The sequence below is a fragment of the Martes martes genome, assembly GCF_963455335.1.
Source record: "Martes martes genome assembly, chromosome: X".
NCBI lineage: Eukaryota > Metazoa > Chordata > Mammalia > Carnivora > Mustelidae > Martes > Martes martes.
This window is the reverse complement of record NC_137897.1, coordinates 39,161,877-39,176,231: the sequence shown is the minus strand read 5'-3', so window position 1 is coordinate 39,176,231 and position 14,355 is coordinate 39,161,877. Positions and strand designations below refer to the sequence as shown.

The 14,355-nt window shown below is 46.0% G+C and overlaps 1 protein-coding gene across 1 annotated transcript; it reads left to right on the top strand.

Annotated features, from left to right (window-relative positions):
• Positions 1-1,056: 1,056 nt before the first annotated feature.
• On the top strand, positions 1,057-14,351 carry LOC308337347 (sodium/hydrogen exchanger 7-like; the record flags this gene model as incomplete). Its single annotated transcript, XM_080795495.1, has 5 exons — positions 1,057-1,187; positions 3,790-3,909; positions 6,696-6,808; positions 13,776-13,881; positions 14,174-14,351. 5 exons carry the CDS (start codon positions 1,057-1,059, stop codon positions 14,349-14,351), a joined length of 648 nt encoding a protein of 215 aa, XP_080651621.1.
• Between the last annotated feature and the right edge of the window lie 4 nt (positions 14,352-14,355).

Genomic DNA, 14,355 nt, shown 5'->3' with positions numbered 1-14,355 from the left:
CTTTGTCAGGGCTATGCCATCTCCTTTGTCTCTTTTTGCCATCCTGAAATGGAGAAGGAAAAGTAGGGCAGTCATGACCATGGAAGCCGCACATGTTTGGCCAGTTAAAAAGAAGATGAAAGAGGGGCGCCTGGGTGGCTTAGCGGGTTAAGCCTCTGCCTTCGGCTCGGGTCATGATCTCAAGGTCCTGGGATCGAGCCCCGCATCGGGCTCTCTGCTCAGTGGAGAGCCTGCTTCCCCCTCTCTCTCTGCCTGCCTCTCTGCCTACTTGTGACCTCTCTCTCTCTGTCAAATAAATGAATGAAATCTTAAAAAAAAAAAAAAGATGAAAGACCTAGGATTCCACTAGCACTCAGGACTAGGACTGGGAAGTGCTGTTCTTTCTTCCCAAAAAGGATGTGGTAGGAGTCGAGAAGGGTGGCTGGTGCAGTGAGTGTAATTCCCAGGAAAGACCCGCTTTCCAGGTCTGGTGCTGCCATTTGGTGGATGTGTGACTCCAGGTGCCTCACACCGCACCTTCGAGCCTTAGATGCCTCTCATGCGCAGTGGTCCCCCGAGCACCTTCGTGATGGAGTAGCTGTGACAATTGGATGGGCTTCTCTGTGTGAAAGTACTTCGTACACTGTGAAGCAGAGAGTCAAGCACTAGGTGTAGTAATACACAAATAAGTGACAGGGTCTACCTTCTTGCCAAGGCGTAAAATTCCAGTTCCTATCAACAAATATGAACGGCGATGGGTAATTATGTGTGTATGTGTCTTATGTGTGTGTGTCATTTTAGAATATGTTATGGGTGTATTTGGACTGGCAGATTTATATTCCTAATTTGTGTTTGTGTGTGTAAGTGCTTTTATTTATATGGGTCAAAGGTATCTTTGTATATCAACAAATACACATTTAAGATAACAGTTTCAAAGGCTCTAGTTCATTATCACAAATCATTCAAATATCTATCGTTGCCCATTTAAAATATTTTCACTTGTTAATTTTCAAATAAATTTGTGATGGAAATCACCCTCACATGTGCCCTGGAACAATCTCTGAGATGAACAAGACCATGGGAGAGTCACTGGGCAGTGTGGAGTCAGCTTCTCAGACGTACGCACTGACGCCGAGCCCTCCTCTCAGTGCGGGCCAGCCCAGGCAAAGACACACATGTGACATGGCGGCCGCGTGGAGGGGCTGGAGGTCTGGTGTCTGTGCACAGGCTGTCTGCTTCACTCTCCAGTAGGACCCTCTGGACCTGAGCATGGGGACTCGCTGTACACAGACCATGAACGCTAAAAGCGGCATGCTCCATGTGTAACCAACACTTGCACCCACCTTGCACACTGGGTCCACTCAGCTCCCCCACACAACCATATTGCAGCCGGGAAGGCCTCCCAATGATGCTGGTCCTGCTAGAGGTGCACCCTCACCTACCCTGCACCTGCAGTCTCCTGGCCAGTCCTGCCCCCGGCAGGCCTGGGAGCTGTGTGCGCACCTGATCCTGCCCCCCACTCCCTGCATCTACACCTTTCGACCACCCACAAGATCCAGATTCTCCGCAAGCCCGCGGACTAGGGCTCAGGTTCAGCTCTACCTGCAAACAGTCTGGAGCACAGACCATCTTTCCACTAACACGTGTGCTATCCTCTCCAGGTGGGTCCTGGACCTCCCTCATGCCCAGGTCCTTCCAGCCCAGGAGCTTGCACAAGGGCACCAAAGGGTGCAATTTGCATTGCCCCTTGCTCCCACACCCACCCCAGGGACCAAATCCAGCACGTCCTAAAATGGAGATGCCCTCGAGCACGGCACCGGGGACCAGGGCCTCCTCACCGAATACACAGGGATAATAAAGGCTCCATCAGGCTCTAGTCCGAACCCCCTTCGTCCCTGGGCCCCCACAAACACTACCAGATCTTCGGCAGCCCACATTCCCTGAGAACCAACCTTCCAGGAGGAGAATCTGCAGCTCTTATATTCCTGATTTTTTGTTTTGGCAAATATGAATATGAATTCACTTAATGGACTCAAACCACCCATCGAGATGGTTCACCTAAACTAGAGCTGGGCAGCAAGGGAAAGCAATTCTGGCATTCAGATCTGTCCCTGGATACGTCATGAGTTTCCTTGGTCTCAGGTCTCTGTCTTGATGGATCCCTAGCCCTCCCCGATTTAAGCCCTTGATGGGGTTTTTAAAGGCAATTACGCTCACAGTTGTTGATTCTTTTTTTTTTTTTTTTGAAATCCAGTTTTTTCAAAACATGGGTGGATAAATACATTCACTTAAAGTAAAAGACTGGGGATAGTGACTGACTTAAAAGGCAAACATAACGTGTCCATAATATACACAGGCAGCACCCTCACTTGGTGACTGGCGGTGTGGCAAGCCCTTGAACAGTTCTCTTCTGAGCAGGCGGCTTAGGGGCACTAGGCATTCCTTGGCACCTTCTTCACGGCAGCAGGGAGAGCCAAGCACTGGGGAAGACTGAAGTCAAGGCCCCATATCATCTGCTTAGAATACAGGCCAGAGGACACCCACAGCACTCCGTGTGGTCACACTTCCTGGTGACCAGGCTAAGTTCTTCCTAGACCCTGTCTTTCCCTGAGGTCGGTCAGCAGGCACACTGGGACTCTTTTGCCTTTTAAAATTATTTATTTTTTTTAAGATTTTATTTATTTATTTGACAGAGGCACAGAGAGAGAGGGAACATAAGCAGGCAGGAGTGGGAGAGGGAGAAGCAGGCTCCATGCTGAGCAGGGAGCCCAATGCAGGGCTTGATTCCGGGACCCTGGCATCATGACCTGAGCTGAAGGCAGACACTTAACTGACTGAGCCACCCAGGCGTCTCGCCTCTTAAAATTTTTAAATAAAGTATTCCTGGCCCCCATCAAATTAGGATGTTTTGGGGGTTTTGTTTGTCTGGTTTTGTTAAATGGTTCTGATTGGCGAAATAAAACAGCCTGTGCCTTAAGGAGTAAGAACCGTGGCTTAGGGTCCCAGCAACAGGGATTTTCCCCATCACAATATCCCACAAGCCTAATGACTTTATGAGAAGTAAATCCGTGTGTGTGTGTGTGTGTGTGTGTGTGTGTGTGTGTGTGTATTAAGGTAACCAGTGGATGTACAGAAGCATTGAGAGGATTGTAATTTTGCCATCTCTTTCTGAATGATTGCTAAATCTTATATTGGTATAAGTAGCTACAATTATATACTTATATATATAAACTTATAAAATTGCCTATCTTAAACTATTTTTCATTTCTCCATTTCCATCTCTATTGGCCCTCTTTCCCAGGCTCCACAGATTAATCCAAAAGAATATCAGGAGACACTTAAGATGCCTTGAGACCAGATACTTAGAGGACACAGTTTTCTGACACTGAATTAAGCAGAAAGCCCCTTAGGCATCACTTTCATACTTTATCAGTTTCAAACTCCTATCTGTAATGATCTTCTAAGGTTCACCAGACCTGAAAGCAACTAGCTGAATCACTAGAGTAAAAGAGTAAAATAGTTTGGGTTAGATCTATGAAAATGGTCTACTTACACACACACACACACACACACACACACACTTTCTCTCTGTCTCAGTGTAACTTAATATAATCACAGTGGTTTTCTCTGAAATTTACTAAGCCCTTGCGTGCTTACTCAGTGATTAATAGGACCAGGGATATTTTAAAAGCACAATGTTTATAGCTCAATAGCATTATTCTAGAGTAACTTCAGTTATTACTTGTTACAGTGGAAGCCATAAGTAAAATTTCACTTTTAAGAGACTTTTGTTGTGTTTCTTATGCTCAGTATCAAAACTCACAATGTGATTCCTGCCTCTTGTTTTATTCAGAGACACTTTTTCAGAAATCTTGGGTCTATTCTGGCTTATGCTTTCTTGGGGACTGCCGTTTCCTGCTTCATTATCGGGTAAGTTAACTCTTCATCAGTAATAAAACTAACACACTTTCCAAAGAGATGAGATCCACATGGGTCAGGGAGCCCGGTGTTTTCCCCAGCTATACCGAGATGCAGCTGACCGATCACATTGCTGTGAGTTTCAAGTGGACAGTGTGTTGAATTGATATATTTATAAATTGCAAAATCATTACCACTATAATATTTGCTACCACCTTCATCCTGTCACATAGTTACCATTTTTTTCTTGTGATGAGACTTACTCTCTTAGCAAAATTCAAGTATATGACACAGTATTATTACTGACAGTCCTCATGATGTACCTCAGGTCCCCAAACTTGTTAGTCTTCTAACTGGAAGTTTGTATCCTTTGACCAACATCTCCCCATTTCCCCCATCCCCAACCCCTGACAACCAGCAGAGTCCAGGATTTCGATGTTTAGGATGATGGCGATTAAGATCTAGAGCCCCGTCATGCAGTGTGGTAGCCATTAGCCATGTGTAGCTATTCAAATTAAGATTAAGCTAAATAAAATTTACACCTAGTCCCCAGATCTTGTTTCCTGATAACATCCTACAGTAAAAAGAACCAGGGGCCCCTTGCAGAAATGGCTGATTCTAGGGCTGGGGCAGCAAATTTACAAGATAAGAATGGAGCATATCATCAGGCCAAGAAATAAGGAAGCGCCCAGAAAACAAATAAAAGGACATGGGGCGTGTCAAAGAGACGCAGAGCCAACCTGAAAGCTCCCCTAAGGCCAGTGGCCAAAGAACGACAAAATAAATAACATTGTACTGGACTCAGACTACAAAGTAAACATTCGAGTTTTGACCGATGTTAATAACTGATTGGATGAATAAATACATGGCAGAGAAGTGACCCATCTCCTGCGCAGAAGAATTCCAAATAATTTATGTCGACCCCCCACCCTGCAGGAGAGGGAGCTTACGTCCCCTCCTGCTTTGGTTGCAGGCTGTGCCTAGTGACTTTGTCCCACCAAGGACAGCAGGGGAAAAGGAGGAAGAGAGCGTAGCTTGCTGGTAGGGAGAGCCTGACAAACACCACGTTGGCTAGATGATCAAGGTCAGCAGCCATAGTGGCAAATCACGCTGGGATGCTGCACCCTCGGTGTTTGTGATGACAGTGGCACTTTCCCTCCCCAAAACACGTCACCTCGGTGTAATCGTGAGAAGGAAAGATCAGCCAAGTCCAAGTGGGGACACGTTCTACAAAATACCCTACCAGTATTCCTCAAAACTGCCAAGGTCATCAAAACCATACAAAGTCAGAGAGACCATCCCAGCCAAGAGGAGACTACAGAGACATGATGACTAAGTGTCATGTGGGATCCTGGGTGGGATCCTGGAATAGAAAAGGGACATTAGGTAAAAACTCAAGGAAATCGGAATAAAGTATGGACCTTAGTTACTTTTTAAAAAATGAGCTGGAAAGCTGGAGGAGATAAAAGGCCAAGGGCATTTTGTGTCGTCAAAATAGGAGGGGCTTGGACTTCGTCCTTTAAGAATGACAGGTTAGCTGACTGCTATTACTGGCAAGATGGGGAAAGATTGCCAGAGAGCAGCCCAGCACCCACGTCTGTTTGTGGTCAAAGAAAATGGACGGGCAAGTGGAGTTTCAGGGAAAGTCTGAAAGGAAGGGGAAAGAAGCCTTCGACGGGCATAAAAGGCAAATTACATCTGTCCCACAGAGTTACTGGGAATCAAAGTTGAACTGTTTAAGTGTCCGGAACAGTGCCCGGCCCCCAGTATGGAAGCATTGAGTTATAGCTATGTACTGTCCAAAGGATTCCATTCTGGAAATAGTTCCTGAGCTCCCAGCTTAGTCAGTCTGTTGCTCTTGGTGCCCAGGATACAAAGGTGAGCCACGGAGTGGTCCTGACTGGCAAGAATATTATTATTAGAGTGTTAGCTGTAGGGTACAGTGAATCCATTCTGGGGTTATTTTTATTCCCCTAACCCCTGCAGCTGCCCCCCACACACACACCCTTAGTGACATGCACCAGGCCTTTTAACACTCGTCATTCCTCCCATTTTGTAAGCTCTCCTGTAGGAAATATGCTGCGGCCAAGTGGAAATATTTAACTCAGGAGTCTATCTTGGACCATGTCACATCCTGCATGGCACAAGAAGGGCCACTGCTGGCCTGCCCCCAACCCCTGCAGAGAAGGCAAGGCCGGATACACCGACGGGTGCACTGAGCTTTTACTAGGACGTTTACAGCATTTTGTTCCTTTTTCCTTTCTTTTCTTTCTTTTTTTTTTTTTTTCAATAATTCTTGGCAGAGAAGTTTGGTCGCTTGGACCTTCACGGCCTGCCCGTGTTTGTTTTTCTCCCTAACTTGTCCAGCTCTCACTCCTTTCCACAGCTTTAAACACACCGCCTTACAATCCCGTCAGTTTTGTTCAAGCCTTCGAGTACACACTGTGAAGCGTGCTTTCCCTTCCCTTCCCCTGGATTACCCGGTGGCTTCAGAGGCCTTAAGGTTGTTGCTAATTGAGGGCTCTACTTGATAGTTGGAAGTGAGCACAGCTTTAAGAAATGGAGTGGTGTTCACATGTTTCAGCAAGAGGTCGTTAACGACACACCACTACTTGGTGTCAAAGTCTTATTTGCACGCGTGCCTGGTAAGTGTCCAAGGACAGCAGCTGCCCGAGATTTTCACTGATCACCCTTGAAGTGCAGTACTCGAGGCTGCTCTGCTCGCATGTGGGCCATTGTGCTCCGAGAAGAGGGTTTTTGTTTTCTCTTGTCACACACTCTCCCTCCCCTCCTTACAGAAATCTCATGTATGGTGTGGTGAAGCTCATGAAGCTTGTGGGGCAGCTCTCGGACAAATTCTACTACACAGATTGTCTCTTCTTCGGAGCCATTATCTCTGCCACTGACCCAGGTATTCGGCATTTTTGGCTTTGTCATCGTGACGTTCCGTTATTTCAATCTTAAATCATTCAGAGCAACCGGTAACTTTGGTCACAGTAGGGAGACTGTGCAGTCAGCATGGAATGGCGGGGGAAGAGATCAGGAAGTGGTCTAACAGAGTTAGATGGCTTTTTGAAGGGTATGTGTTTCCCTTTTGTTTTTATTATTATTATTATTATTAAGATTTTACTTATTTGAGAGGAGAGACCACATGTGTGTGTGCGCATGTGCATGGGCACGGTGGGGGGAGAGTCAGAGAGGGAGAAGCAGACTCCCTACTGAGCGGCAAGCTGGATGTGAGGCTTGATCCCAGGCCCCTGAGATCATGACCTGAGCTGAAGGCAGAGGATTAACCCACTGAGCCACCCAGGCGCCCCTTTATTATTTTTGTGTTGTGCTAAAAAATACATAACAAATTTTACCATCTTCATCATTCTTAAGTGTGTACAGTTCAGCAGTGTCAAGTCTGTTCACACTGTCGTGCATTCAACCTCTGGAACCTTTTCATTTTGCAAAACTGGAACTCGGTACGCATTAAACAGTAACTCCCCCATTTCCACCTCCCTCCAGTCCCCAGCAAGCACCATTCTTCTTCCTGTCTCTGTGAGTGTGACTACGGTAGCTACTTTCTAGAAGGTGGAACCATACTATGCTTGTCTGTGTGTGTCTGGAATGTTTGACTCCGCATAATGTCTTCACGGTTCATCTGTGCAGTAGCACGTGTCGGGGCTTCCTTCCTTTTCCAGACCCAATAATATTCTGCTGCACGTCTGCACCACATTCTGTTTACACATCTGTCCACAGTGGACACTTGGGTTGCTTCTGCTTATATCTCCCTTTTGTCTTTCATTTTTGAATGTCTAATATGGCCATAATTTTTACACTTTGACTGTCTTCTTCCTCAATATTGTGTTTTCGTCTTCATTGAGGAAATCATATCATTTCATATCATTTTCATTTAAATAAGACCTTTTCTTAATGGGCATGCACACCGATACCTGCAGTGACTGTACTGTCCTTTGTAAACTCTTTTTGCTCAGTGTTCCTGCATAACAGCACACCGTGGCCTGGTTCCGATTCATAACTCTCTGACCTTGTACTTTCCGAGTGTCAGTCAAACTATTTCTTCAAAGCGGAATCATTATATGCCTGCCCTGCTCTGCAGCTCCAGAATAAACAAACAAAAAACCTCCCTTTTCCAATTTGGAACCTACAATTAAATCAGTTCACATAAAGCAGTTCTAGCTAGTCCTTCCTCTGATGTCAACCACTGAGAGGACATTGTAGGCAAAGAACGTACAGAGAAAAAGATGGCGCTGTCCCGGTAATGGAGGTACAAAGGCCTTCTCACCATTGGGGTGCCCTCTAACATTCTGGACAGTAATGGTTTTAAAGATACTAAGAATCTCCCCACCACGCAACTGTACCATGCCTCGTGGGGAGTCCTCCAGATCAGTGCGATGATAGACATGGTCTGTGTTCTGTGCCCGGTCTGGTATGGCAGCCAGTAGCCACATACGGCCACTGAACCCTTGAAATGAGGGGTGATGTAACTGAAGAACTGATTTTAAAATTTTATTTTGTGTTAAGTAATTTGAATTTAGATAGCTACACGTGCTAGGGCTGACAGTTGTGTGGTTCTGAAAACTGCCACTGTTCCAAAAACCATTGACCTCTCTTACTGCCATACTTTATTCCAAACACTAAGTAAACTGGTACAAAGACTTGGCTGGTTGAAGCACCTTGGGTTTCGAAAAAGAGTGCCGGGAGGTGGAGTCGCAGGTGGAAGTTTGAGTCCGAGATCCTCCAGTCACTGACCAGGTGGGCCTGTGCACATTTTCTCTCCTCCGTGTCAGTTTCCTCATTCAAGAAGTGGGAATAATGATACCTATTTCCCAGGGCTATCATGAACATTAAATGAACGAATACATGTAAACCATTGACCGTAGTATCTGCTAATCACGTCAGTCTCTATCCACATCTGGCTCAGGCAGAGATTTCTAAGACAGGTGTTTAGTCTCTCTGAAAATATACTACTAACTATACTCATCTGTAACTTAAAAAAAATGTTTTTTTTAATTTATTTGAGAGAACAGGGGTAGAGGGGCAAAGGAAGAAGAAGAGAATCTCAAGCAGACTCCCCGCAGAGCAAGGAGCCCAATGTGGGGCTCGATCTCACCACCCTGAGATCACAACCTGAGCCGAAACCAAGAGTCAGATGCTTAACCAACTGAGCCACCCAGGCACCCCCTTGTCTGTAACTTTATCGCTAACTTCTTACACTAGTACCACCAATAAGCAAAGGGAAGTTACTGTCATATAAATTTCACTGATATTGTTTTCTGACCTATTAGTATTGCTTCATTTAATTGGATAGAAAGGATTATTTTTTTCAGATTATCTTCCTAATTGTTTCCTTCCCTTTAATGCGTCCATGCTGTGGTAGAAATTAATGGAAGGCATCACCATGACACAGCGTTGTTATTTGGCCTGTGAAGATTGGCACAGTAAGGGTTTTATATAAATGAAAGTTCTAGAAGGTTGAAAGTTTAAGCTTATTAAACACCAGGACATTAACTTTAACTGCTTTTTTAATGGAAATCTTTCTGAAATGTGGACTGTTTTTGTAAATTAAAAGCCTTTTACCAACTTCCTAAAAATCTATCGTTTGAAAACTTGGGCCATAAAAGAAAGAAAAACTTGAGTGCAGAGTTAGAAGGGGCCAAAAGACCAGATTGACTCCTTGTGCCTGCTACATCAAACCAAAATTCCGGTATCGATACACGTAGTGGTCTTGACTGATAACAAAGAAATCCGAGTCCTTGTCTCTGAGTACATCACACTGGGCTCGAGACACCAGTCTTCCGGTCTTCCTGTGGAAGGGGACACCATATGTGTGTGGTTGTGTAGGCAGCTCTGTGACCTGCAGCCATCTCTCTTGTGTGGTTATGTGTCGGGGGGCCACATGGACTGTTACTTTAGACAGACCCACAGCTTGGCAGAGGACAATGTACGTTTCCCACCCAGAGCTCATCTCCAACAGCCACCAGAGAAAATGACTCGCTCCTCCTTGCCGTGCATCATGAGGAAGCGATTCCTCTCATTTTGATTCTGTCACTTTTACGCCCCTTGACTTGACCAGGCCTGCTCACAGGCTTGTCAGAGAGTAATTCTCTAGTTGCATCACCGGGGCTGCTCAGTCTCTTGCTTATCCTTTGTGACTCTGTTCCAATATGCCACCTGCCTACACACTCTGCCCTTACTCCAGCTGCTCGCTCCCACAGCTCTTGAGTCAAGCCTGGTTTGTACGTAATAATACTCGCCACTCGTTACTGAGTGTTGGCAGGTGCTAAGTGCTCTTCAGTACACAGATGAAGTGCTCGGGGACAACTTCATGCGTTGAATGAGCAGATTCAGGTTCTTGAATTTTCCTTCATCCTATATCTGCCCTCTTATTTTTTTCTCACTACTTTTCAGAAAATGCCTTTATCAGAGATCTTCAGGCAATTACCTGGCATTTCTTAGTCCCTGTCCAGCTAGAGACAGCCCTGGTGACAGCTCTCTCTGATTTCAAGGGTCGCTCTGTGGGGGGAGCAGCCCCCTTACTCTTCACCTTGAGAAGCCACTCACCCAGTCTGTCACCCCCTCCATCATCTTCCGGTTGTCCCCAAGTATTCACACTCAAAAGGAAGGGTCCCCACTCAGAGTAAAGAACTTGGTAGGTATATCAGATAGCAACAGTAAAAGCTGGGATGCACTACACAGGCTCCAATCTGTGGGTGACAGCGAGGACACTGGAGGAGGTGTGAGGCTGCCGAGGTGACCCGAGCTCTCAGGGCTCTCGAAAAATACCCAGTGAAAATCTCTCTGGAAGGACAGAGCCACTCCCTGAGAAGGAACTGCTAAGGACCACAGACCCTACGTGACAGGGCATCAAAGGAGAAAGAAAGCTCAGACACCCATGGAGAAAGAGACCAGAGGAAGTATTTCATGAGTATTAAGGGGGTGGCTAGGCTTGGAGGCCGCATTTTCAGTATTTCTTTTTTTTAAAATTTATTTATTTTAATAAACATATAATATATTTTTATCCCCAGAGGTACAGGTCTGTGAATCGCCAGGTTTACACATTTCACAGCACTCATCATAGCACATACCCTCCCCAATGTCCATATCCCCACCACCCTCTCCCGTCCCCCCGCCCCCCAGCAACCCTCAGTCTGTTTTTTTGAGATTGAGTCTTTTATGGTTTGTCTCCCTCCCAATCAGTATTTCAATATAAAACCAGCAGAGGGAGCCCTAGAGCCATGAAACGAGGAAAGCTAGTATGGGTCTTCCCCTCCCCACCTCCCTTAAAATGAGCTGCTCTAAGTGGATTGAGATCCTGCTTCATGCAACCATACTGTAAGAAAAAATGAGGATAGCCCCTCTGAACAATAAAGCTGCAGATAATTAAGTAATATCAGCAAAATAGGGTATCAAAGCAGAATATTACTAATATTCCAATAGAAGCTAAAGGAAATTCAGGGGGTACCAGGGTGGCTCAGTTGGTTGAACATCGGACTCTTGCTTTCTGCTTCCGTCGTGATTTCAGAATCATGCGATCAAGCCCCGCATCGGCTCCGCATTCAGCACTGGGTCTGCTTGTCCCTCTCCCTCTGCTCTCCCCTGCCCTGGTAACTTGCTTGTGCTCTCTCACCCTCTCTCTCTCTCTCTCTCAAATAAATAAAATCTTTAAAAAAAAAAAAGGAAATTTGGAAAATGATAGGAGTTATGAAAGCACTGTGAACATTGGGATTGGAAAATTCAGAACTGAGAGGAGTAAACGATAGGCATCGTGGAAAGAGTTGACAGAAAGGAGCAGATGAGGAGCCCAGGCAGTACTAGATGTAAAAAAAAAAAATTCAAAAACTCAATTTAAAAACGGACAAAACCTAAGCAGTAGTGTCAGGGAGTAACCTTGGGTGATCAAACTGTAAGGAAATGCAGGAAAACGATTACTATAAAACGAGGTTGGAGGTTACGTTTAAGGGAAGGAAGGGGCTTAAAATTAGGATGCAACATAGAGGTGGGCTTCCGGTGGGGGCTGGCAAAATTCCATTGCCTGCACTGGGTGATGGCTACAAAGAGGGGTTAGTTTGTAATAACTCAAAAGGTACATATTCGTTTGGTTTTGTTTTCTAATTGTGTCTGTTAGTAATGCCTTTGGTTGCAAATAGCGGAAAAGCTGGCTAATAGGAGTTTAAACAGAGAGCTGTCTCTCTTAGCTTACGTCCCTCAGCTGGTGCCTCGGCTCCCGTGACAGTCAGGTGTCCAGGCACCCCGTCTCTCCAGGGCACTGCCCTTGTGTTTCAGATGCACATTTGTTGCCCACTGGAGGCGAGATGACTGTATTACATCCATCTGTCCGCTCTCCTCCAGGCAAAACGAGGTGACACTCACTGCAGGAGAAGCTGGGGAGGCGAGTTTTTAGTTTTTAAAGTCCTTATGGTAGAAACGAATGAAGCAGAAGGTGGTTGCATGCGAGTGTGGAGAGGGGCCTGCCTGCCTGCCTGCATTTATCTGGAACAGTGGTTCTTCACCGGGGGGTGATTTGTGCCCCTCAGGAGACATTTGGCAACGTCTGGAGACACATCTGGCTGTCCCAGTTGGCTGGGAGCGTGCGACGCTACTGGCATCTAGTGGGTAGAGGCCAAGAGTGCTTCTGCACATCCTACAGAGCACAGGGCGGCCGCCCACAGCCAAGAATCCACTGGCCCCAAACGGCCGTCGTGCTGCGGTTGAGGGACTCCAGATTGCCTTCACGGGAACAGGGTGTCCAGACTGATGTAAATCATTACATTAATAATACTAACACATTGTTTGTCTTTTTAAAAAATATTTATTTATTTATTTTTAAGAGTGTGAGAGAGATAGTGAGGGAGAGAGCGAGTGGGGGAAGAGGCAAAGGGGGAGAATATCCAAGCCGACTCCTGCTGAGTGCAGAGCTCTGGGGCTCAGTCTCACCATTCTGTGAGATCAGGACCTGAGCCAGAATCAAGTGTCAGACGCTCAGCTGACTGAGGCACCCAGGCGCCCTCATTATTTGTCTTTTTACTTTCATTTTTTCACGTGTGTCCAGTGGAGTAGGGTTTTCCAGAGGCTGCATAACGTGCTGTTGACTATCTGGTGGTCAAATGCGGAAAGAGATAAGAGAACCATCTGTCTTCCACTAGTCTAGATACTGAAGAGATCTGAAAAACTATAAAACAAATGGCTCTCTTCTCACTGATTTTTTTTGTTTTGGAAAATATAATTATTTTTCATCAAAAATATGTATGTTAAGGGGTGCCTGGGTGGCTGAGTTGGTTAAGCATCTGCCTTCAGCTCGGGTCATGATCCCGGGGTCCTGGGATCGAGCCCCAAGTCAGGGTCCCTGCTCAGCGGGGAGCCTGCTTCTCCCTCTGTCCCTCCCCCCACTTATGCTCACTGGCGCTCTCTCTCTTTCTCTCAGATAAATACATAAAATCTTAAAAAAAATAAATATATTAACATACGATGGGGTCTATTCCTAGTTTTAAATGCATAAATATTTAAATAAATATTTAAGTTTTGGGTTCTGGGAATGCAGTGGTCAGTGGGAAAAGGGTTTCTGCCTTTAGAGAGATTTCCCTCTACCAGTGGAGCCAAACACATTCACTGTGATTATTTCTTAAAGTTCTGTAACAGAGGTCATTTCCGAGTGTGATGGGATTGCACTGGAGAGCGCAGGGTGATGAGGTGGTGTTCTTAGAATGGAGCCTCCTATCAGACCTCACTCAGATGAGGACGACTGTCATTTTCATTTCGTTTTGTTTGCCTCCCAAACTGCCCTGTTCCACCAAAGGTAGGAATTGGCTCTATACTTTTGTCACCGGTGGCTTAAGCTGCAACTCACTGATATGCTTCCTGCCCATTTTTAGTGACTGTACTGGCAATATTTAATGAATTGCACGCAGACGTGGACCTTTACGCGCTTCTGTTCGGGGAAAGCGTCCTAAATGATGCTGTTGCCATTGTCCTGTCCTCGTAAGTAACAATATTACTCTGCCCTCGGGAAGAGAGCGTCCGGCTTCCAGAAGGCTCTGGGCTCAATTCAGACGCTTATCTTAAAAGTGTTAAAGATTGAACCGGGTGTTTTTCTCCACTGATAAAGTTATGCTGCTTTGTCCACTTGGCAGTGATCCAAATGCTGATGGCAGCATGACACGAGGGCTGCGGGTTAAAGGCATACAGCAGGGGGAGTGCTGGGCAGAGTGTGGATACCATTGTGTAAAGTGGGTGTGCTCTGTTTTAACTCTCTCTTCTTTTTAAACCCCAGGTCTATTGTTGCCTACCAGCCGGCGGGGCTGAACACGCACGCCTTTGATGCTGCTGCCTTTTTTAAATCAGTGGGCATTTTTCTAGGCATATTTAGTGGCTCTTTCACCATGGGAGCCGTGACAGGCGTTGTGACCGCTCTAATATCCTTTCTGTGCTTTCCGCCCCTGCCTGGGTAGGATC